The sequence below is a fragment of the Marmota monax genome, unplaced genomic scaffold, assembly GCF_021218885.2.
Source record: "Marmota monax isolate L192 unplaced genomic scaffold, Marmota_monax_Labrador192_F-V1.1 WCK01_AAM20220418_F8-fsc00047, whole genome shotgun sequence".
In the NCBI taxonomy this organism is placed as follows: domain Eukaryota; kingdom Metazoa; phylum Chordata; class Mammalia; order Rodentia; family Sciuridae; genus Marmota; species Marmota monax.
The window spans coordinates 12,432,550-12,455,880 of NW_026692072.1; the positions used below are offsets into that span (position 1 = coordinate 12,432,550).

Genomic DNA, 23,331 nt, shown 5'->3' on the forward strand with positions numbered 1-23,331 from the left:
GCTTAGGGCCTTCCTAAATTACTGAGGCTGGCTTTGAACTCGTGATCCTTCTGTCTCAGTCTCCTAAGCCGCTGGGATTACAGGCTTGTGCCACCACACCAGCTAAATTCTGTTTTACTTTAAGACACTTTGGCTTTTACTCTAAACATTTCTACACATTTCTTTATATAATGAATTGTTTTTATCCACATCCCATTTCATTTCTCCATTTCTCTGCCTTTTTCATTCTGCCTAGGAGGAGCTGAGCTCAGCTGTATAATAATGCCCCACCTTCTGGAGTATGCTCATGACTCCAGCAGTTGGGAGAACCAAAGGACTGTTTGGGGTTGTTAAACACTAGTGATTCCCAGAAATGAGTGAGTGTATGACATTCTCGGAACTTGGTGATGGGGGGATATCTCTATCAAAAGCCAGGATTGTGGAAAAGTGCAGACTAGTGGCAGACAAGGGAAAAGATAACCTAATTTTTAGCAGGTGCTGTCATGAAAGAGGTGTCTCTAGGTTTACGGAGAGTGAATTGTTATGGGCCCTGGCGGCTCTGGAGTAGCAGCTGCTAGCACTGTGCGGTCACCAAGCAGGGGAGGGGCTGTAACTCTTCTATAAATAGTGCTAGGAGCAAGAGTCACTATGGAGATAAAACTGAATCCTATTACCTGTAGGTCCTGCATTGGGAGCAAGAGAAAAAAGCAATATTTTGAGGATGTGAGGCATTGCAACTAGGTCTTGTTTATTATTAGGTAGGGGAAAAAAGATAGAACTTCTACTCATAATCTAAACCAAATAGGGCGTTAAGTAAACTGGGGGTGTGTGTGTTTCTATATGTATGGGAGTGCACACAGCAGCAGATGAAGGAGTGGTGTGTGTGTTTTGTAGTGTAATGGGATTCTCTGTGTGACTGTGTGCAGAGCAAAGGCAAAATTGTGGAGCACTGGAAATACCTTGTAGTGGAGTGAAACATTTTATTTAGAGAAGTATATGGAGACTCAACAGGAAATAACAGATAATTAGGGTCATGTAAGCTTTTCCTAATTTTCTTTTCTTTCTTTCTTTTTATTTATTTATTTTTATTTTTGGTAGCAGGGATTGACTCCAGGGGTACTTAACTACCAAGATATATCACCAGCCCTTTTTATTTTTAGTTTGAGCCAGGGTCTCACTAAGTTGCTTAGGGCTTTGTTAAGTTGCTGAGGTTGGCTTTGGTTTGGTGATCCTCCTGCCTCCTGAGCGCTGGCATTACAGGCATGTGCCATTGTGCCTGGCAACTTTTCCTAATTTTAGAACTATAGTTTAGGAATTCCTGTGAACACCCTTCCTTGAAACTGGAGAAATCCTAGCATGTCACACTTAATTCATAATTTCTATAAGATAAAGTAGAGGGCTGTGGCTGTGGCTCAGTGATAGAGCACTTGCCTGGCACATGGGAGGTGCTGGATTCGATCCTCAGCACCACATAAAAAAATAAATTAAATAAAGATGTTGTGTCCATCTACAACTAAAAATATTTTTTAAAAAAGGAGTAGAATAAGGCCTCATCTGTATGTATTGTATTACTGATTCTGATCTTGAGACCAGAATAGAGAGTAACTGCTTCAGCACCAAGGGCAGAGCCAGTAGCCATGGCCACTGGGCCCTTTTCTTGCTTGATGGGGGAGAAAAATGATTGAAATGGGGCAACTGGGGTATGGACATTCTTCATCTGTGATCACATGAGCTAGAATAGCCAGCTGTTGTTATTGTCTGAGTGCAATTAACTAGACAGTCTATATGGTAGTTTCTCATCAAGCTAAATGAGGATTGTTGAAACAGAATAATTAGGTTTCCATCTAGACCTAGAAATACAGATTAGTGCTGATTGAAGAGTCTGGTTTGATCCCAATCATCCTTGGAGCAGTCCTGAAAGTGACTTAATTTTTGTTATCATAATGACTGAGTCAGTATTACACTGCCCAGGTCTGTTTTTCAGAAACAGCCCCAGGGGCTAGACTGAAAATGAGCCACACTTGATAGTGATGGGGACAGGAGCCATTATTTCTCCTTCTCCTCCTCTTTTTTTCTTTTCTTTTTTTTTTTTTAGGTGCTGGGAATTGAACCCAGGGCCTTGGCCCCATTAGGTAAGCACTCTACCACTGAACTACATCCCCAGCTCCTTATCCTACTAGTCATTTGACTCTGTGAACTCATAAGCCTAGACACTAGGCTAGACAAGTGTCAAGTTCTTCTGTCTTTAGTACTAAAGTGGAAATTCTTCTGACCTGTGCTCCTGATTGGGATGAAGTTGCCAGAGGGATGATTCACTCAGGCACAGCAATGAAATCTTATCAGTCCTTTTTTCCTATTAGACTTGGATTATCAGATAATAACAGAATTCTTCCTGGGAATGAGTCTCCTTGCTTGGTGCCCTGAAGTTTCTCTGAGATGAACTGATGAATTGGAACCATGGTGCAAAAGAAGAAGTTCTGTCCCCGGTTACTTGACTATCTAGTGATCGTAGGGGCCAGGTAACCAAGAAGAGATATCTTTGTTTTGTCATGTGGGATAGCCACAAAATATGCAATTCTTCTTCTCTGTTTCCGTGTTGCTTTGCATATCTCAGTTTTTCCTTTTATTTTACCCTTATGGGAGCATTGATGCCCACAGGGAAAACAACACATTGGGTAGATCCAGAGTGTTGGTCTGGACAGAAACAGAGCAAAACTCTGTTCTTAATTAGCATCTTTGTGATTTTGAGCAAATATAATTTTTTTATATCTTAATTTTCTTATTTTATAAAAATCAAAAGTACATTGCACTCCTAATCTACCTACATATACTCTTTTGGTAATTCATTAGCTAATACTCTTTGAAAGATGTTGTCATAGGTGTTAGTGATCATTTTATTATTGAAAGTTTTTTTCAGGATAGGTGTATGTCTTCATGACAGTGCAGACTACATTCAGCCTGCCAGCTAATGTTTTCCAAGGTCCTACAGTTGGGTTACTTTATCCACAAGGACATTCTGAGCTTTATTTGTTGACTGTGGTTAAAATTTGATAGCATCTTCTATCTCTTCAGGCTGCTGAGTTTGTCTTTATATTCTTCAGGCACCCGAGCAGTGACAGTGTGGCCCAGACTCCTGAATTGCTACGGCGATACCCGCTAGAGGACCACCCTGAGTTTCCCCTGCCTCCAGATGTAGTGTTCTTCTGCCAGCCAGAGGGCTGTCTGAGTGTGCGGCAGCGGCGCATGAGCCTTCGGGATGATACCTCCTTTGTCTTCACCCTCACTGACAAGGACACTGGTGTCACACGTTATGGCATCTGTGTTAATTTCTACCGCTCCTTCCAAAAGCGAATGCCTAAGGAAAAGGGGGAAGGCGGGGCAGGGTCCCGTGGGAAGGAAGGGACTGGTACCACCTGTGCCTCAGAAGAGGTTGGCACAGAAAGCTCAGAGAGTGGCTCATCCCTGCAGCCTCCTAGTGCTGACTCCACCCCCGATGTGAACCAGTCTCCTCGGGGCAAACGCCGGGCCAAGGCAGGCAGCAGGTCCCGCAACAGTACTCTGACATCCCTGTGTGTGCTCAGCCACTACCCTTTCTTCTCCACCTTTCGAGAGTGTCTGTATACCCTCAAACGGCTGGTGGACTGCTGTAGCGAACGGCTGCTGGGCAAGAAATTGGGCATCCCTCGAGGTGTACAAAGGTACAGTTTGCTGCTCATGCTCGGAAGAGGGGGAAGCGGTTAGAGGTTAGTTATAATTGGTCTGTGAGGGGCGTGGGAAATTTCCTATGCAGGCGCTTTAAACCTATTTAAACACATTAGCCCTTAACTAAGCAGAAGACAGCTGCCGAGCTGAACCTCCTATCATAATTGGGCTTGGAATAATACCGAGGAGTTTGATGTTTTATGGTGGGCATGTCATTAAGTCCTACTACCTATGCATTTTACAGTTGTTCTTGCCCTTATGTAAATAGCTTCTGGTCCCAATGGAGCTCAAAGAGTGGGATTTCCTAATGGTAGTCCTTTTCCAATTGTCATTATACCCTCCATAGTTATATTGGGTTGCAGTGAAGTATCAGCTCCTAATGCTTATGTCTGACAGCTGCTGTGTGCTCCTTAGGGACACCATGTGGCGTATCTTTACTGGATCACTGCTAGTGGAAGAGAAGTCAAGTGCCCTTCTGCATGACCTTCGAGAGATCGAGGCCTGGATTTATCGATTGCTGCGCTCCCCAGTACCTGTCTCTGGGCAGAAGCGAGTAGACATTGAAGTCCTTCCCCAGGAGCTCCAGCCAGCTTTGACCTTTGCTCTTCCAGACCCTTCTCGATTCACCCTAGTGGATTTCCCTCTGCACCTTCCCTTGGAACTTCTGGGTGTAGATGCTTGTCTTCAGGTGCTAACCTGCATCCTGTTGGAGCACAAGGTGAGAGGGCCAGCTGCACAGACTTTCTAGGGAAAGCTTGACACTGTGGCAGAGGCTAGACAATGAGCTCTTTGAGGACAGGGACTGACATTTTCATCTTTTCATGTCCAGGAATAACAATGCCAGATGTATGGCAGGTATTCATTAGATACAGGTTGAATTAAGGTACTGGTATCATGTAGGGTGTTTTCAGAGGCTTGTCACTCAGTTGAATTATCCTTAATTACACTGACTTAATTCTCAGGAGATATCAGTAGTCCTGTTCCACTTTTGGGATAGGGAGGGAGCAAAAGAACTAGGAAGGTAATGATTCAAGTGAAGATTTCTTCAGTGCTTAGTTAGGGAGGTGGCAGACATGGTAGCACATGGGACAGAGATGATTCTGGAAGCTAAGCTGCAGCTATAGACATGGTGAGAGAATTAAATTGTAGTGTTGAAAGCTGTTTTCTTGTCAACCTGATTTTATGCTGTTGAGTGACTCTTCTGGTGTGGCTGTTGCAGGTGGTGCTACAGTCCCGAGACTACAATGCACTCTCCATGTCTGTGATGGCATTTGTGGCAATGATCTACCCCCTAGAGTATATGTTTCCTGTCATCCCACTGCTTCCCACCTGCATGGCATCGGCAGAGCAGGTGAGTCTGAAGGTGTCTTCTAGCTTTGTAACCTGTACCTTTATAAGGGATCAGGCTCAATGCCCAGAGAAGCTATTAGTCAATACTTGTCCTCAATCCCTTATAATTTATTTGTCTATGACTGATGGATTTAAACTGACTTAGTGACAAAATCTATGCTATTTATAATTTCTTTATTTCTTTTCTTTAAAATCAGAGTTAAAGGCTGGGGGTGTAGCTCAGTGGTAGAGCACTTGTCTAGCATGCACAAGGCCCTGTATTTGATCCCAAGTACTGCAAAAAAGAAAAAATTCCATAATCCCAGTTAATGATTGTAGACTACTTGCTACACTGCTGTAGATATTACATAATATACAGAAAATATGTTGTCTTGCCTTTCTAAAATCTGAAAAGTTCTGAATTTTAAAATACAACTAGCTTAAGGGGTTTTTTATTTTTAATTTTTTAGATGTTGGTGAACCTTTATTTTATTCATTTATTTATATGCGGTGCTGAGAATTGAACCCAGTGCCTCACACATGCTAAGCAAGCGCTCTACCACTGAGTCACAACCCCAGACCAGCTTAAGGGTTTTGAAAACAGGATTTTGAGTCTATATTTCCTTATCTAGAAAAATCCTGACTTGATAAGTGCTTATAATAGGTTTTGAACTTTGTTTCTTATCTTCTTATCCTTTCTACAGCTGCTGTTGGCCCCAACCCCCTACATCATTGGGGTCCCTGCCAGCTTCTTCCTCTACAAACTAGACTTCAAAATGCCTGATGACGTATGGCTAGTGGATCTGGACAGCAATAGGGTAAGGTTCTGGCTAAGGCATCGTAGAGTAAGATTATGTTCTAGACCCAATCCTGTGATACCCGTTTTTCTAGGTGTTTCTGTTGTGATACTCGTTAAAACAACTTTTACACATGCTGCTTTTATTTATTGTCAGGATAGGCCCATGGTTAGGTTTAAAGGATTTAGTTTTGCCAGAATTAAGTGCTCTTCCAGCATTCTTTAAGAGCAGTAGGACAGTTGTTTTTTTTTTTTGGTAGTTGTAGATGGACAGCATGCCTTTATTTTATTTGTTTATCTTTATGTGGTGCTGGAGATTGAACCCAGTGCCTCACACGTGCTCGGCAAGCGCTCTGCCACTGAGATAGAGCCCTGGCCCAGGACAGTTACTTTTATGGTATCATTATATGGTGTAGATCTCCTGATGCTTTTCCTGGGATATGGTTTCCAGTAAGAAATGGCCCTTTCAGGGCAGACTTAAAAAAACATTATATTTACATCTTGCAGCATGAGTACATTAAAACTTTAGAAAAACTTTATAAGTGTTCATTGGAAAACAAAAATACATGAAGAGAAAAAAATAAGAACTGTAACCTTATTATCTAGTCACCAATAACATTTAGGTATATATTTTTTTCAGATGTGTGTGTGTGTGTGTGTAACATGTGATAATATTATACACATAAAATCTTCCTATTATCTTCTTTACCCTTATGGAAGTGAAACTTCTGATTAGTTATTCTAAGGTCTTGCTTTTATCTTTTCTCTGGTACAGGTGATCGCCCCAACTAATGCAGAATTGCTCCCCATCCTGCCAGAGCCAGAATCATTAGAGCTGAAAAAACATTTAAAGCAGGTAGGTGAAGAGTGAATGAAAGGAAAGGGAGTAATAGATGCCCTGGGGTTGCTGTAGGAAGGCAGCTATTCTAAGACCCTGTTTCATTTTAGACTTTACAAAGTAGATTTTCTTTGCCTCTGTTGGGTTCAAGAAGAGGTATATCCAATTTTGCGTGGCAGGGGTGAATCTCAAAAGGATTCCTTCTAATTTGTTGTATGCCTTGTCACTGTATGATGCTGTATAAAATGATTTTTACTTTCTATTTCTTGTCATGTCTGCCATTCTTTATGGCCTTGGAGCATTCTCTGAATTTTCTAAGATGGGAGTTTGCAGTTTGGACCATCAGGCTTGGACCGTTGGGCTCCTTTTATACTGTCTCCTTGAATTGATCCTATAGTCCCTATAGAATCCTTTCCTGAAAAATTCCTTTTTTGGAGGGGAGTGTGGTGATGCATACCTGTAATTCTAGCAACTCAGGAGGCTAAGGCAGAAGGACTATAAGTCAAGGCCAGTCTTAGCAACTTAGTGAGTCCCTGTCTCAAAATAGGAAAAAATTAAAAAATGTTCTGAGATGTAGCTGAGTGGTAAATCACCCCTGGATTCAATCTCCAGCACCCCTTCCCCCTCCAAAAAATCCTTTTTTGAGTAATCCCTTACATCTGTTTTTCATTGGTTCATTTTCTTCTCCTCCTTCTGCATGCCAAACAGTACCTGGAGGTAAAACACAATAAGGCTACATTCCCTTCCCCTGCTGTATGTGTTATATAGGACAAGCAGTAGCTAGCACTGTGTTTATTTTTATTAATCCCACTCTCTTTTGAAAGGTCTTTAGAAATCTTTTTTTCCTGTGTTGTCTGAAGTACTCAGTAGTTTCTCTAGATGGTATATGTTTGAGTTTAAATGGGTCATTTTGTATCCTTGTCACTCTCCCTTGCTTCATCACTGCTCATGTAATATGATACCTTGCTGCAGAGTCTGGTAGGATTGCAAGTTCAGAAACTTCTAGCTGTCTTCATTTACTGTGTTTTCATTATTGATAATTGCTTAAGTATGACTGATGAGATGGAGAAGTTGATATAAGAAATTATGTCAGTTTATTACTTTAAATGTTTATAGGAACTAAGATCCTTGAGCTCATTGATTTTTGTATTCTGACCACTGCTTCTCAAAAGTGTGGTCCATGGACCGTAGCATTAGCATCGCCTGTAAACCCAGTTACTTGGGAAGCTGAAGCAGAAGAATCACAAGTTGGAGGCCAGCCTGGGCAACTTAGCAAAATCCTGTTTCGAAACAAAAAATAAAAAGGGCTGGGATGTAGTTCAGTGATAAAGCACACCTAGGTTCAATCCCTAGTACTGAAAACAAAACAAAACCTCAGAACCATCCCAAACATACAAAATTAGAATCTGCATTTTTAACAACATCCTAGGTGATTCCTGTGCTCACTAACTTTTAAAAAGCATTATTGATCTAGACCAGTGGTTTTCAAATTGCCCCATGGAGCCTCCTAGGGGCTGATTTCAACTGGGTACACTGAATACATGAAGCTCTGGTTCCTCCAGAGAAACTGTTTTTAAATTTCAGTTATGTTTCCATATAGATTTCAATTTGAAAAACTGTTCATTAAAAAATAAAAATAGAAAACTATTGTCAGATTTGATCAAGTTGTCTTGAGCTAGGTTGATTAAGAGCAATATTCAGGCTTAATAATTCAGGCAGTATTATAAAGGCTAAAATATTTGGAATCTTTTTTCAAAGATGAAGGCTATGAAATGAATTGGCTGTGATTTGCAGAGCACAGTTCTCTGTTGAGAACTTTTTGGTCAGAAAGTGTGATGTAGAAGACTTTAAGAATGCTCTTTCCTAGAGTTAAGATTGGCTAACTGCCCAGATACCTTATATGAGGAGTTTTTTGTTGTTCCTCAGGCCCTAGCCAGCATGAGTCTCAATACCCAGCCCATCCTCAATCTGGAAAAATTTCATGAAGGCCAGGAGATCCCACTTCTCTTGGGAAGGCCTTCTAATGACCTGCAGTCCACACCTTCCACTGAATTCAACCCGCTCATCTATGGCAATGATGTGGATTCAGTGGATGTTGCAACCAGGTAAGACCAAGCAAACTAAAGAAATCCTGAGTTCTTAAATTGGTTTCTTTGCTCCCTTGGGTTTGGGGCTAGCTACTTCCCATAGCCAGAGTTTCTTTATGTATAAAATGTGTTTGATATTTTGTTATATTTTCCACCTTAGCAAAAGCAAAGAGAATAGTTTATCACCTTTTTAGGATAAAGAAAAAGACCACAGGGCATGATGGCACATGCCTATAATATAGTAACTCCGGAGGCTGAGGCAGGAGGATTGCAAGTTCAGAGCCAGCTTCAGCAACTTAGCAAGACCCTATCTCAAAATAGACAGACAAATAAATAAGGGGCTGGGGATGTACCTCAGTGGTTAAGCACCCCCTGGGTTCCATCCCTGGTACCAAAAAGAGAGAGAGAGAAAGAAGAAGACCAATGATTCTCTAAATCTCTTCCAAGCTAGGCTTGATGACGTACACCTATAATTCCAGTGGCTTGGGAGGCTGAGGTTGGAGGATCATGAATTTAAGGCCAGGCTGGGCAATTTAACAAGACCCTGTCTCAAAATAAAAAATAGAAAAAAAGGGCTGGGGATGTGGCTTAATGGTAGGCCCCTTGTTCAATCCCTGTAAGGCAAAGTGGAACAAAACAAAACAAAAAATAGATGAAAGATATCTCTCCCTTGGATGTTGGAAATCTGTTGAAGAATGGCTTTGGGAGGTGGTTAACACTGTGAATTGTGGAGTCCTCACTTTACAGGGTATGGTTGGTTCTCAGCTTATCTCAGCGTCATCTTCTTCCCCAGAGTGGCCATGGTACGGTTCTTCAACTCTGCCAACATGCTGCAGGGCTTTCAGATGCACACCCGCACCCTGAGACTATTTCCTCGGCCTGTGGTAGCTTTCCAAGCTGGTTCCTTTTTAGCCTCACGTCCCAGGCAGACTCCCTTTGCTGAGAAACTGGCCAGGACTCAGGCTGTGGAGTACTTTGGAGAATGGATCCTAAACCCCACCAATTACGCCTTTCAGCGAATTCACAACAGTGAGTTCACCTGCCCTCTGTTCTGCTCCACCTTCTATCTTTGAGCTCCTGATGGCCCTTCCTTTAGCTTGTTCTATACTAATCTTTACCTGTCCCTTCCATTCCTGTTTTTTTTTTTTTAGGTGGGAGGTCCCAGGGATTGAACTCAGGGGCACTGGACCACTGAGCCACATCCCCATCCCTATTTTGTATTTTATTTAGAGACAGGGTCTCATTGAGTTGCTTAGCACCTCAATTTTCCTGAGGCTGGCTTTGAACTCATGATCCTCCTGTCTTAGCCTCCTGAGCTGCTGGGATTACAGGCATACACCACCGTGCTTGGCTCCATTCTTGGCTTTTTTTTTTAAATATTTATTTTTTAGTTGTAGTCGGACACAATACCTTTATTTTATTTATTTATTTTTATGTGGTGCTAAGGATCGAACCCAGGGCCCCATACATGCTAGGCGAGCGCTCTACCGCTGAGCCACAACCCCAGCCCTCCATTCTTGTTTTTGTTTTAGACTTTTTCCTTTTTTGTGTGTTTACTTGCCTTTTACCCCTTGCTCCCAACTATTCTTTTTCTTCCTTGGGTAGATATGTTTGATCCAGCCCTGATTGGTGACAAGCCAAAGTGGTATGCCCACCAGCTGCAGCCCATCCACTATCGAGTCTATGATAGCAACTCCCAGCTGGCTGAGGCACTGACTGTACCACCAGAGCGTGACTCTGACTCTGACCCCACTGATGACAGGTGAGCAGTCCCTCTTATTAGCCCTTCTCCACAGCACATAGTGGGAGGCAAAACCTCTTAGGAGTTAGGAGTCAAGTCTTCGAAGCCTGGTATTTTATTTTGGTTGATTGTTTTTCTTGGCTTCTTTATTTTATCTTATTCCTGAACTTGAGTTAAAGTGTGCTCCATTTTTGTTTTTCCAAGTTTTGATTGCAGATTTTTTTTCCCCTCTCTTTTTCTGGTTTTGTTTGTTTGTTTCTTTTTCTTTTTCTAATGCCCTTCACTCTGCAGTGGCAGCGATAGTATGGATTATGATGACTCAAGCTCTTCTTACTCCTCCCTGGGTGACTTTGTCAGTGAAATGATGAAATGTGACATCAATGGTGATACTCCCAGTAAGTGTGCTTTGGTGAGATTGGCCTGCTCTAAACAGGGGTTAGGCTTGGGGATGAGATGATCTATACCTGTCTCCCTTGGGTTCTGGCAGATGTGGACCCTCTGACGCATGCAGCACTTGGGGATGCCAGTGAGGTGGAGATTGATGACCTGCAGAACCAAAAGGAATCAGAGGAGCCTGGCCCAGACAGTGAGAACTCTCAGGAAAACCCCCCAGAACGCTCCAGCTCCAGCACCACTGCCTGTAGCAGCCCTAGCACCGTCGTCCATGGAGCCAGCTCTGTACGTGAGCACGAGGAGGGGTGGGTGGATGAGAACCGTGGGTGGGAGTGTGGGCCTTGTCTCTGTTAGAAAGGTCATGCTATAGCTGTGAATTTGCCTTTCCTCACACTACCCATCTTCCTCTTCTGAGGCCCTATGACTTTAGAGCCTCTGAGATATAGTTTTGACCCCAGAGGGAGGTCACTGGGCTTTGTTCAGGGTGCAGCAAAGATGCTCGTGGTACAGTTTATGGGGACAGGGAACGGGGTGCCACAGAGATTTTTTTCCCACACATTTTATAGGCTGGGAATGGGATAGATCTGGCCTGGCCCTGCCAGACTAAGAATAAGGGAAGGCATCATTAGGCACCATGTGACCATATTTTTAAATTTAATATGGCCCTTAGGAACCTGCTGAGTCTACAGAGATGGATGATAAGGCAGCAGTAGATGTCTCCAAGCCCCTCCCTACCGTGCCTCCCAGCATTGGCAAATTGAATACGGACAGACGCCAGACAGAGATTGGAGAGGGGTCAGTGCGCCGGCGAACCTATGACAATCCATACTTCGAGCCCCAGTATGGCTTTCCCCCTGAGGAAGATGATGATGAGCAGGGGGAAAGTTACACTCCCCGATTCAGCCAACATGTCAATGGCAATCGGTGAGAGCCTGGGGATTCCTTCTAGATGGGTGACTGAAGGACCTCACTCCAGTGGACCCTGGGCAAGGGTTAATCAGAGAGTCTGAGAGTCTAAATGCTCTCATGGTTCTGCCATCCCTAAAGGGTGGTTCTTTGATCTAGGGGCTTAGCTGTGGGAAGGAAGCAGTGACTGCAGTGTAGTGTAAGGACCACACTCCCAAGATCAGGTACCGCTGCCTGGGGCTCATAGGTGCCGCTGTGCATTCAAGGGCTCAAAAGCTGCTGCGGCCCAACAGCTTGAAACTGGCAAGTGACTCCGAAGCAGAGTCAGACTCCCGAGCAAGCTCCCCCAACTCCACCATCTCCAACAACAGCACCGAGGGCTTCGGGGGCATCATGTCTTTTGCCAGTAAGTGCCTTAAGCTCTCTCATTGCTCTCTTCCTTTTTTCTCTATGGTAGGGTCTAACTATGGCAGATGTGTCTTAGAACTTGAGATGTGGGCTGGGTTGGCATTACCAGGCTCTAATGCAGATTATTTGGGTAATACTAAATAAAGTACTTTTAGATGACATAGTAAAAATGTGGGTGCAGTGGTACAAACTTGTAATCCCAGCTACTCGGGAAGCCGGTAGGTTCTATCTAGTCCAGCCTGGGCAACTTAGCAAGTCACTTCTTCAAAATAAAGACAGTAGGGTTGGGGTTGTGGCTCAGAGGTAGAGCTGTCACCTAGCATGCATGAGGCACTGGGTTCGATCCTCAGCACCACATTAATAAAATAAAATAAAATAGAGGTATTGTGTCCACCTTAAAAATATTAAAAATTATCTTTAAAAAATAAATAAAATTAAAAAAAATAAAGAGAGTAGCTCAGTGGTAGAACTCTTGCCTAGCATGTGCAAGGCCCCAGGTTCAATCTCCAATACCTGGGAGGAAAAAAAAAAAGACTAGTCATTATTTTGTTATACCTGGAAGTTTAGTTTTATTTCAGGCAAGACAGATGAGTGGTCAACCATAAATTAAGCACTAAATTCAAAATCAGCTGGGCGAGGTAGGGCACACCTATAATGCCAGCAGCTCTGGAGGCTGAGACAGGATGATTGCGAGTTCAAGCCAGCCTCAGCAATGGCAAGGGGATAAGCAACTCAGTGGAGACCCTGTCTCTAAATAAAATACAAAATAGGACTGGGGATGTGGCTCAGTAGTTGAGTGCCCCGAGTTCAATCCCAGATACCAGAAAAAAAAAAAAAATTCAAAATCATATACTTACTTGTATACTTATGGGAATATTCTGGTCAATATTGCTTCAGATATATATTTGATACCTTCTTTGCCTGGTGAGGGCCTTTTGTGAACATGCTTTGAAATCTATACAGGATTGATTTTTTTTTTTTTTTTTGTGGTGCTGGGATTAAACCCAGGGCCTTATGCATGTGAGACAAGCACTCTACCAACTGAGGCATTTCCCCAGCTCCGGGATTGATTTTTGATTTTTGTACTTAAAGAATTTCTAGCAATGATGGGTGGTATCATTTAAAGATTAGAGATAGACCTCTAGACTAAGGACTTCAGGGAGTCAACAGAGAGATAGTTGTGATTTTGTGAGTTTTTTCAGATGCCAGGGAGGAGCTGCACCCACTTCAGACCAGAAGCATATTAACTACCAGTTTTCATGCTGATAGAAGTAGATGAGAAACACGGATATTGTGGGAGGTAGCCAGAGAAGGTTGTACTGGGTTTTGAGCATTCCTGGCAATGGCTCCTTTGTGTGCCCTAAGTTAGACTTGGTGCCTTCTGGATAGTGTAGGTTGTCTGATCTAGCACACTGGGATGCTGCCTGAAAGGAGAGACGAAGACGGTGCTGCAGTCACTGGAGGAGATGCTTTGATTGTTCGTCCTGCTAACTCATTGCTCTCACCCTCTCCACCCTCATAGGCAGCCTGTATCGGAACCACAGTACAAGTTTCAGCCTTTCAAACCTCACACTGCCCACCAAAGGTGCCCGAGAGAAGACCACACCATTCCCCAGTCTGAAAGGTAACTACAACTTTCTTTTGCCAAACTAGGTTACTCTGGAAGGTGTGTCAGGCCTATGGGTGCTTGTCAGGAGCCCTGTGTACCGTGTATCATTGGATTTGGCTGTTGCCCTTCATATTGCTTCTCATGGCTCTCACTGCACATCATGGGCTCTCGATGGTTGTCATATGGAGACTGTATCTGTAGCTAGAAAAGGCCCTGTTACATTATTGAGGATAGTGGCAATTGTGGGATTACTGTCGCTCTTGGCAGGGAACCTTGTCAAAGATACACAACTAACATAGGGATCATCAGCTGCCCCTAGTCAAGGGCAGATTCCCACTGTGTGAATTTAGGATGAACTCCATCCCAAGGAACTGGCCCACAGAAGGATGGCTGCGGAGATCCTGGCAGTGTTTATGGTGTCCAGCCTTTTACTATGGCTTCATGTCAACCTGGAGGCTGTGAGTGGGCCAGGTAGTATTAATTGGCTTCTGGACCCCGTTAAGACCTTGTTTCAGTTCACTTGTGATCTCTGGCAGTTTGAGAGGCTCTTCTGAATTTAATTTTATTTTCTTTTGTTTTCTCTGGATATTGTGCTGAAAGATTTAATCCTGATAGGAAGTATTGTGAGAAGCAACTCCTTATATTAACTGACTTCTCACTCCCAGGGTTTAAAAAGATCAGGAGTCTTTGGTGATGATGGGAAAATGCCATATGTGGGCAAAAATGACTTCAGAGTGGTAGTGTTGAGAACTCACTAGCGCTGCTCCCGTGTATCCATACACAGCTGGGTAGGTTAGAGGTGGAAAGGTGTTAGTGTTGCTGGCTTTCCATTTGATACATTTGAGGGGAAGAGCAATTGGAACTCTCATTTGCATGTTGATGCTTCGTCTCATTTGCTGCACTTATCTCTCCTACCAATTTCCCATCCTCACAGTCCTGCCCCACTTCCCATGATAGCATCAGCAAGATGAGTCTCTCCCCTGTGGATGCCCACAGGCTCTCTGGACCCCTGTGCTAGATGTTTCATGAAAACCAGTGGCCCTTCTTTCATGCATGTGCCTGTTCAGCACCTCAGGCTCTCCATATCATTTACCCCAGCCCTGGCTTTGAGAGTTTTCCCTTTAAGGATGGTCTTCCATAGAGCCTTGGTTGTCTCCTGGTCACTTGGCTTCCAGCTCTGATGTGCCCACTATTTAAGCTCTGGGAGAATGCTTGGATAATCTGACTTACTCTCCATCGATGGGTACAAGGGGATGCGGTATTGTGGTGCACCTACTAATTGTGTATTTTGTGTCCCAGTATTTGGGCTAAATACTCTAATGGAGATTGTTACTGAAGCCGGCCCCGGGAGTGGTGAAGGTGGGTCTTGCCCGTGAGCTGTGCATGATCTTTTTTTTCCTAGCATCTTCTGTGCCTGCCTGAGGGCCATCCTCCTCATGAAGCAAGAGGCATCACATGAGTGACCTGCCTTGTCTATCCCCCATGACACCCATGCTGCCCACAGGGCATGCTGCTGGTGCATGTGGAGTGGCCTGAGTCTCCATCCCCACCTCCTTCACATTGCCATGGCTGCTTTCTGCCTGTGTGTGATGCCCTGGTGCCACTCCCACCCAGCCCTGCTGGGGAATGGGCATGGAACATGGCGACCCAGGGTTGTGCTACTGTGGGTTTCTGGACTATGACAGTAATGTCTCTCATTCTGCCTTCCCTGCTTATAGGAAACAGGAGGGCATTAGTGGACCAAAAGTCATCTGTCATTAAACACAGTCCAACAGTGAAAAGAGAACCTCCATCACCCCAGGGCCGATCCAGCAATTCTAGGTAATAAATGCAGAGCTGTTTTAAAAATTCTCAGGTGGAGATAGATTCCTGTATAAAGCTTGAAGGATGCTCAGGATTGGGAAAGAAGCTCTAAGGATGGTAAATGAAATCAGTTTCTTGCCTGATTTCCACTTCTGATCCAATCCACTGCAGCAGTAACAGTTTGCAGTGTTGAAGAGGGTGAAATTGCTGAGGTGGGACTTGGCAAACCAGGTTATCTGCAGAGTTGGGGGATGTGGAGGCTGATGATATTCAGAGACTTGGCTTTGCATTTTGCCCCGGGAGACAAATATATGGTCTGGTGAAAGGGGAAATGCTCTCCCGAGAAGCTGATAACCACAAAAGTGGTGTGTGGACCCTATAGTGAGAACCAGCAATTCCTGAAGGAGGTGGTACACAGTGTGCTGGACGGCCAGGGAGTGGGCTGGCTCAACATGAAAAAGGTACGCCGGCTGCTGGAGAGCGAGCAGCTGCGAGTCTTTGTCCTGAGCAAGCTGAACCGCACCGTGCAGTCAGAAGATGATGCTCGGCAGGACATCATCCCAGATGTGGTCAGTGTTTGGGCTAGGGGGTCGGAATCGACTGAGCAGAGGGCTGTGGCTGCCAAAGGGAATTTGCTAATTCTAGGACCTGGGTTGTCGTTGCAGGAGATCAGTCGAAAAGTGTACAAGGGAATGTTAGATCTCCTCAAGTGCACAGTCCTCAGCCTGGAGCAGTCTTATGCCCATGCAGGTCTGGGTGGCATGGCCAGCATCTTTGGCCTTCTGGAAATTGCCCAGACCCACTACTATAGTAAAGGTAGGGATCGTACCTGCTGGGCAACATGCCCTCTGCAACTGCCCCACTTGTCAGAAAGAGTCAGCACATTGTTCCCATGGCAAGTTTCCCAGTGCCTTGCTGCTTCCCATCAGGTCCTGGGGTTTTATTTTCTAGTGCATGTTTCTATGTAGTGGGTATTTAGAAAAATAAGGTCTTAGCTTTTCTTTCCTTGAACTTCTTCTATTCCACATCCTCCCATATCCTGGCTTCTCCTACCTCATTTCCCTGCCTCTATTCCCATTCGCTTCCTTTTTTGACCTCTTTCTGTATTTGATCTCTTCTCAGAACCAGACAAGCGGAAGAGAAGTCCAACAGAAAGTGTAAATACCCCAGTTGGCAAGGATCCTGGTCTGGCTGGGCGGGGGGACCCAAAGGCTATGGCACAACTGAGAGTCCCCCAGCTGGGACCTCGGGTACCAAGTGCTACAGGAAAGGGTCCTAAGGAAGTGGACACTAGAAGTTTAAAGGAAGAGAATTTTGTAGCCTCTATCGGTACGTATCATGGTGTCTGGTGTGCTGAGGGGTTCTGGCTTCTTAAATATTCCTCCGTCCTTTCCATCCGTCCAGAATCCTGCCTTTCTCTTCCCCATGCTTTGCTTTCTAAAGAGGGAGATAAGTCTATTTCCAGTGCATTTCTCTATGCTTCTCTATCCCTTATGCCTTGTCTGTAGCCACCCCACTGACATCTCAGAGGAAGAACAGAGGTTTTGTTTAGAGTCCCTGTGAGGCTTAGTGCAGGGAGTCTGAGCTACACTCCTGGTCCCTCTTTTTATTTACATCTAAATTCTTCATATAGCAAAGAGACCATGTGAATTCCTAGAGGCTAGAAGGAAGCTTATAGATATGTCTTTGGGCTATAAAACTATGGTCATCTGGGTCTCTGAAGCCAATTTTCCCCCATCCAAAGCATTACACTGCCCTGGAATTCGCGCCTCTGCAGCCTGTCCAGTGACTCTGTTTCCCTGGGTTCTAGACCTCAGAGGTATATATTTCTGTGTCAGCTCTTCTTTAAACCCTTCCTTTCCTGGACTTCATTAAAAGCTTTCTCCTGTTTGATAGTTTTCCATTCACTCTCTGGTATCACCATTGTTTGGCTCACTCCCTACTTCACCTTGCATCATCCAGGCTGTGTCTTTTCTGGTTCTAGGTGCCTGGGCATTATGCTTCCAGCTGATGCCTCTTTGCCACAACCGTTAGTGATTGGCACTATGTCTGCATAAATGGTAATGAGGAGCCGTTTCCCTTTTCAGAGAGCTCCTTTCACTAGCCCGATAACTTTCTCCTAGAGGCATTCAGTCCTGGCTTTCTCCTGCCTGGTGTGATGTTCTAGAAAAAGTACCTACCTGCCTGTCTAGAGGTCTGGAGTTTTAGTCCTGTATCATCCACCAACTAGGAATGAGACTTTGGGCAAATAACTTCCCTCACAGGGGCTCTCTCTCCTCCTTTAGGAAATGAGAAGGTCACACTAAGTAAACCCTGAAGTTCCTTCCAGGGACACAACTGTACCAATTGGTGTTGTTTCTGCTTTGCCCTACTGAGACACTTGTCTCACTATTTTGTCTTCTCTATCAGAGGCATTTCCCTCAAGGACTGGCTAAGAATGGGTCTCTTGGTAGGGCAGGCTCTAGTTCTGATGGGGAGTTTGTTTTTTGGGTAGCAAGAAGGAGGGATGCTGACTGCCTGCATGAGTTGGCCTCTGTCCAATCCAGTGAGTCAAACAGATGGGTGCTGCTGCTTCTCAACCCCTTTGACTGCTTGAGATGATCATCTCTCTTATCTGTTGTCTGTAAGAGCTGCTGTTCTCAGCTTGTTTGGCAGAGAACGTGGTGTGATGGAAGTCAAACTGATCCTAAATTATGCGCTCTCGAGCACATGTTTCAGACTCTTTAGGATCCGTTTCCTCATGCCAAAATGAAGGAGCTTGATGAAGGGCCCTTCAGCTCGAATATTGTACAGGGTTTTTGTTGGCACATTGGGGTTAGTTTTAGAAAGTTGATGTCTTTTTTCTTGAATTTGGGGAAGGCATTGGAATCTCTTGATTCTTCCTCCCTGCCCCCAAATAAAAATACTTTGTATCTCTTGATTGGTAATCCTGTGCCTGAGACTGAAGCAACTTGGGTGGGTGGGTTTCCATTTCGTCATCTGACCAGCCTCTGACTCTCTCTGTCTTTCTCTCCTGCTTGCATTGCATCTGGGGTAGAATTGTGGAACAAGCACCAGGAAGTGAAAAAGCAAAAAGCTTTGGAAAAACAGAGTAAGGAACAAATGCCCCTTCCTGTCCTTAAGTCTCCCATACCTGCCAACTTCCCAGGCCCAGTTGGGGCAGGCTCCCTTTGTCAGCCCCACCCCAAATTTACTCTTGGGGGGTATTGGACTGAAAGCAGGTAGGTGGTGTGTGACTCCGAGGTATATGGCTTGTAGACTGCTTCTTGCCCCTCCCCTTGTAGCTAGCAGTGAGGGTGTCGACTGAGTAAAATCCCTTAGATTGGTTTTCTACTGTGGCAGAGTTGGTGGGGAGAACCTTTGCTGATTGCAGAGTCCCTCATTGGCTGATAGCTCCCTCACCGTTAGGAGGCCTGTGGGCACAGTTGGCAGAGATGGTTGCTGTCCCTCTGTGTTGAGTCTGTAGCTGCCCACCTCTCCCTCTGGTGGCTTGCCTAGGCACGCTTTCTGGCTTTCTGTCATTCTGTCTTTCTGCCATACCATTGTGGGTGGGTGGGGTAGAATGGGATTTTTTTTCCTCAAATGTAGGCATTATAGGATGGGGGTAGGTGAGTGTTCCTCTCTCTTTTAGCCTAACCTTTTCTGGCCCCTTTGGGTGCATCTGCGTGGGAAGCACTGAATGACCTGGGGACCCTTAAATGATCTCGGCATCAGTGAAGCTCTGATTCTGGGTGCCATGGAATGTGGTTTAGACATTAGTTTGTGGAAACTTTTCTGTTTTAGGATGATTTGCTTAGAATTTTCTCAGACTGAGACGATGGCTGCAGAGTCCCTTGAGACCAGGTCTAATTTGTACCTGGGGACCTCTTCCTCCAGTGATTCCTGGGGGTGGAGGGGCAGTCCCTGGAAAGGTGACTGGGACATGCTGAACAGGTCTTGGACCAGGCTGTGCTGCTGTCCCACTCCCTTCACCAGCCTGCCCCGAGCCTCTGTGTGTGAGTAACAGAAGTTTTCCCCTACTCAGGGCCCGAGGTAATCAAACCTACCTTTGACCTTGGTGAAACAGAGGAGAAAAAATCACAGATCAGCGCAGATAGTGGTGTGAGCCTGACATCTGCTTCTCAGGTTTGTGGCAACCTTGTTGAAAATATTTAAGGTTAAATTTGCTATCTTGGGCTGGGGACATAGCTCAGTTAGTAGAGTGCTTGCCTTGCCTGCACAATACCCTGGGTTCAATCCCCAGCCCACAAAAAAAGAAAAAAAAATTTGCTATTTCACAACACATTTCTATTTGTTTGTTTGTTTGTTTATTTTTTTTTATGGTGCTCAGGATTGAACTCAGGGCCTCACACATGCTAGAAAAATACTCGATCACTGAGCTACACCTTCAGCCCCTATTTTAACTTCAGTTAAAAACAACAACAAAAAAGAAGCAACAACTTCAAAACAACATATCCCATTATAGAGCAATGATTTAATGAGTATACTAGATACAATATTAATATCTATTAAAGATTGTGTTTTCAAGCTAGTGTGGTGGTACACGCCTGTAATCCCAGCAGTTTAGGAGACTGAGGCAGGAGGATTGCAAGTTTGAGGCCAGCCTGGGCAACTTAGCAAGACCTTGTTTCAAAATAAAAAATAAAAAAGAACTAGAGATGTAGCTTAGTGGTAAAGCATCCCTGGGTTCAATCCCCAATCCAAAAAAAGATTGTGCCTTCAAAAATTTAGTGACACAGGAAAATATTTCCAAAACTAGGTATACAATATTAATTCAATTTTATTATAAGAATGTATTTAGAGGGCTGGGATTGTAGCTCAGTGGTAGAGCACTTGCCTTGCATGCATGAGGCCCTGGGTTCAATCCTCAGCATCATATTAAAAAAATAAATGAATAAATAAAATAAAGATTTTAAAAAAAGTATTTAGAAAAAGACTAAAAGGAAATTATGAAAAACAGTGGTTAATGTGGGTGGCAGATTTGTGGCTTATTCTTATTTCCTTATTCTTTCATGTGTTTTCTGCAATGAGTGTGTATTTTTTAATGTGTATTATTTCTTTTTTTGTTACGTAAGTCATAAATTTTCTATCAAAGAAAAAATAAGGGGCTGGGGTTGTGGCTTAGGGGTAGAGTGCTCGCCTCGCACGTGCGAGACCCTGGGTTCGATCCTCAGCACCACATAAAAATAAATAAGTGAAATAAAGGTATTGTGTCCAACTACAACTAAAAAATAAATATTTAAAGAAAAAAGAAGTTGCTCATGACCTCTCTAGAGATGATATCAGAAGGGTGGGGAGGGGAGAAGGAAGAAGGTACAGTATTTCTGAGGGAAACCGAGAGCAGGTAGGATACCTCTCCTACTATGTCTGTCCCTGTATCTTATTGCAGAGAACTGATCAAGACTCAGTCATCGGTGTGAGTCCACCTGTTATGATCCGCAGCTCAAGTCAGGATTCTGAAGTTAGCACCGTGGTAGGGGAACACCACACTGGCTTCTTGGTGGGTGGAGTGTGGGTTCCCCCTTTGGAAAAAGGGGCTTCTTTCTCTTTGGAGGGTGCTCTTAGTCTCAGGTCAGCATGGGTCTCATGGTGGAGATAGGTACCTGTCATAGGTGCACATATACAGGATTTCACAGGGCTTCTCCTCATCTTATGAAGAATCAAGTACTTAGAGAAGCCACCTGACTCACGTATAAAATTTGATGCTTTCTTATTGTAGCAGAGAGCTCAAACAGTGTGACATTTCTGGGGCCCTTCCCTGGGGAGTATCTCTTACTACCTCTTTTCCCTTTCCAGGTGAGTAATAGTTCTGGAGAAACGCTTGGTGCAGACAGTGATCTGAGCAGCAATGCAGGTGATGGACCAGGTGGTGAGGGCAGTGCCCACTTGGCAAGTTCCCGGGGCACTTTGTCTGATAGTGAAATTGAGACCAACTCTGCCACAAGTGCCATCTTTGTAAGCTTTGTTTACTAACAAAAGAAGACCATTTCTTTAATGGGGGAGGGAAATAGGTTAGAAAAGAATGAAAAGTTGAGATACAATAAGAAGGAAAAGATGGAACTTGGGAAGGGTATAGTTCAGTGGTAGAGCACTTGCCTTATAGTTGCAAGGCCCTGGGTTCCATCCCCAGCACCAGAAAGAAAAGGAAAATGTAAAGTAAGGTATAGATAATATTTGGCTTTAAGAACAATGTTTTTTAAGGCATTTGTCAGTAATTTGACTCCAAGATCTAGGCTTTTAGAACCCTTTCCTTAATCATAGGTGAGTTAAGTGTCCTTCTCAATCAGATATGAGCTTTGAATCATATGTAGTAATAATCCCCATATTTTAAAATTGATTGATTTTTAATTGATGCATTATAGTTGTACATAAAAATGGAGTTCATTGTTATGTATTCATGCATGCACATGGCATAGTCTGTGATCCTCATATTTAAAATGGACCAAGCAAAACCTTGTAACTCTCATTTAGTGCCAGTCTACATATTAACTGTGGATCAGTCCAGTTTTATTTTGGTTACTGCTCTATTTCTATATAGTACCTTCAAACAATATTTCAGGGCTGGGGTTTTAGGTTAGTGGTAGAGTGCTTGCCCAGCAAGTGTGAGGCACTGGGTTTGATCCTCAACACCACATAAAAATAAATAAATAAAAGATATTGTACCCATCTATAACTTTAAAAAGTTATAAAAAAATAGTATTTCATTACTAACATTTAAAATATTTACTCATTAATAAACGTGTGAAGTGATTAATAAGTGCCAGATTCCATACTAAAGGAACAGAGAGGAATAAGGCATGATTCTCACTCTCAAAAATTTGTAATTCGACAGATTGCTATAAATAGTCTCTTCTGATACGCAAGGGGAACAAAGCCTTAGGAAAAAAAGAACTTGCCCTAGGTCACCCAAAGTTCTTGGCTAACTGTAATGAAATGAATTATTTTTAGTCTTTGCCTTAGACAAGTAAGGCAAGTGTATATGTGCCTCTTTATGCATTAAATACTTTGATACACTTGCCTCTTTGTTAGAGAAGAGAATGGGTATTCTGTAGAAGATCTCATAGATCCTTATCTTTGGTCTGTGGGGAGAATGGAAAATAAAATTTAAAAGAAATCAATTATTTAACTCTGGTTACCAAGACATTCTGTAGATGTATTTCTTCTAATAGTGATTCCCAGAGTGAAGGTTGGGATAGGATTGGGAATCAGGGTCCCTCAAGTTAATGGGCCTTAACTCTGAGCTCAGTATTGTTTTAGCAAGAATATTTAAAATCCTTCCAATGTGCTTCTGTTCTGGATGTTAAAATTAATATCATGGAATATCAGTCTTCAGAAAGCCATTCATTCAGCTCTGTGCTACCTTTCCTAGACCTTCCTGAGACAAATTCTTACTTGTCCTAAGCTGGTGCAAGGGATCTATGTACAGTTGAGTTGCTGAGTGCAGTCACCTAAATTTCTTGGTTCAAAGAGCTGTTTTAACAAGAATAAATTATGCTAACTCTGTATGGCCCATATAGCAAAGTATTGGGCTGTGAACTAGGAAACTGGCATTTAGTCACACTAATTAGATATTGCCCAATAACCTTTGATCAGTTGCTCCTTTGCTTATTCTGTCCCTGTGTTACGAAAGGGCATGGTATTACTTACATCTTACCTAGGCAGAAATGTTTTTGATTCAATAGAAAGTCTAATACTTCAGAAGTGACAAATGAAGTTAGTGATACTTCTCAGAGGCAGTAA

At 43.6% G+C, this 23,331-nt stretch overlaps 1 protein-coding gene across 50 annotated transcripts in view; it reads left to right on the forward strand.

The window, feature by feature from the left end:
- The window catches only part of Madd (MAP kinase activating death domain), a 46,697-nt gene that overhangs the window by 2,644 nt on the left and 20,722 nt on the right, over positions 1 to 23,331 (forward strand). For 4 of the 50 annotated variants that reach the window (XM_058583873.1, XM_058583923.1, XM_046457667.2 and 1 more), the window contains exons 2-23: positions 2,075 to 2,111; positions 2,340 to 2,498; positions 3,081 to 3,677; positions 4,096 to 4,399; positions 4,901 to 5,032; positions 5,715 to 5,828; positions 6,582 to 6,662; positions 8,571 to 8,749; positions 9,525 to 9,760; positions 10,337 to 10,493; positions 10,764 to 10,867; positions 10,960 to 11,150; positions 11,536 to 11,660; positions 12,038 to 12,177; positions 13,702 to 13,803; positions 15,507 to 15,609; positions 15,974 to 16,160; positions 16,257 to 16,407; positions 16,714 to 16,920; positions 19,616 to 19,716; positions 20,981 to 21,064; positions 21,388 to 21,546. In XM_058583873.1, coding sequence (XP_058439856.1) covers positions 2,437 to 2,498; positions 3,081 to 3,677; positions 4,096 to 4,399; positions 4,901 to 5,032; positions 5,715 to 5,828; positions 6,582 to 6,662; positions 8,571 to 8,749; positions 9,525 to 9,760; positions 10,337 to 10,493; positions 10,764 to 10,867; positions 10,960 to 11,150; positions 11,536 to 11,660; positions 12,038 to 12,177; positions 13,702 to 13,803; positions 15,507 to 15,609; positions 15,974 to 16,160; positions 16,257 to 16,407; positions 16,714 to 16,920; positions 19,616 to 19,716; positions 20,981 to 21,064; positions 21,388 to 21,546 — 3,516 coding nt within the window. In that variant the 5' untranslated portion in view covers positions 2,075 to 2,111; positions 2,340 to 2,436. Of the gene's footprint in view, positions 1 to 2,074; positions 2,112 to 2,339; positions 2,499 to 3,080; positions 3,678 to 4,095; positions 4,400 to 4,900; positions 5,033 to 5,714; positions 5,829 to 6,581; positions 6,663 to 8,570; positions 8,750 to 9,524; positions 9,761 to 10,336; positions 10,494 to 10,763; positions 10,868 to 10,959; positions 11,151 to 11,535; positions 11,790 to 12,037; positions 12,178 to 13,701; positions 13,804 to 15,087; positions 15,148 to 15,506; positions 15,610 to 15,973; positions 16,161 to 16,256; positions 16,408 to 16,713; positions 16,921 to 18,628; positions 18,683 to 19,615; positions 19,717 to 20,980; positions 21,092 to 21,387; positions 21,547 to 23,331 lie in introns of all 50 variants that reach the window. The other 46 variants (XM_058583780.1, XM_058583842.1, XM_058583808.1 and 43 more) reach the window with 30 other exon arrangements.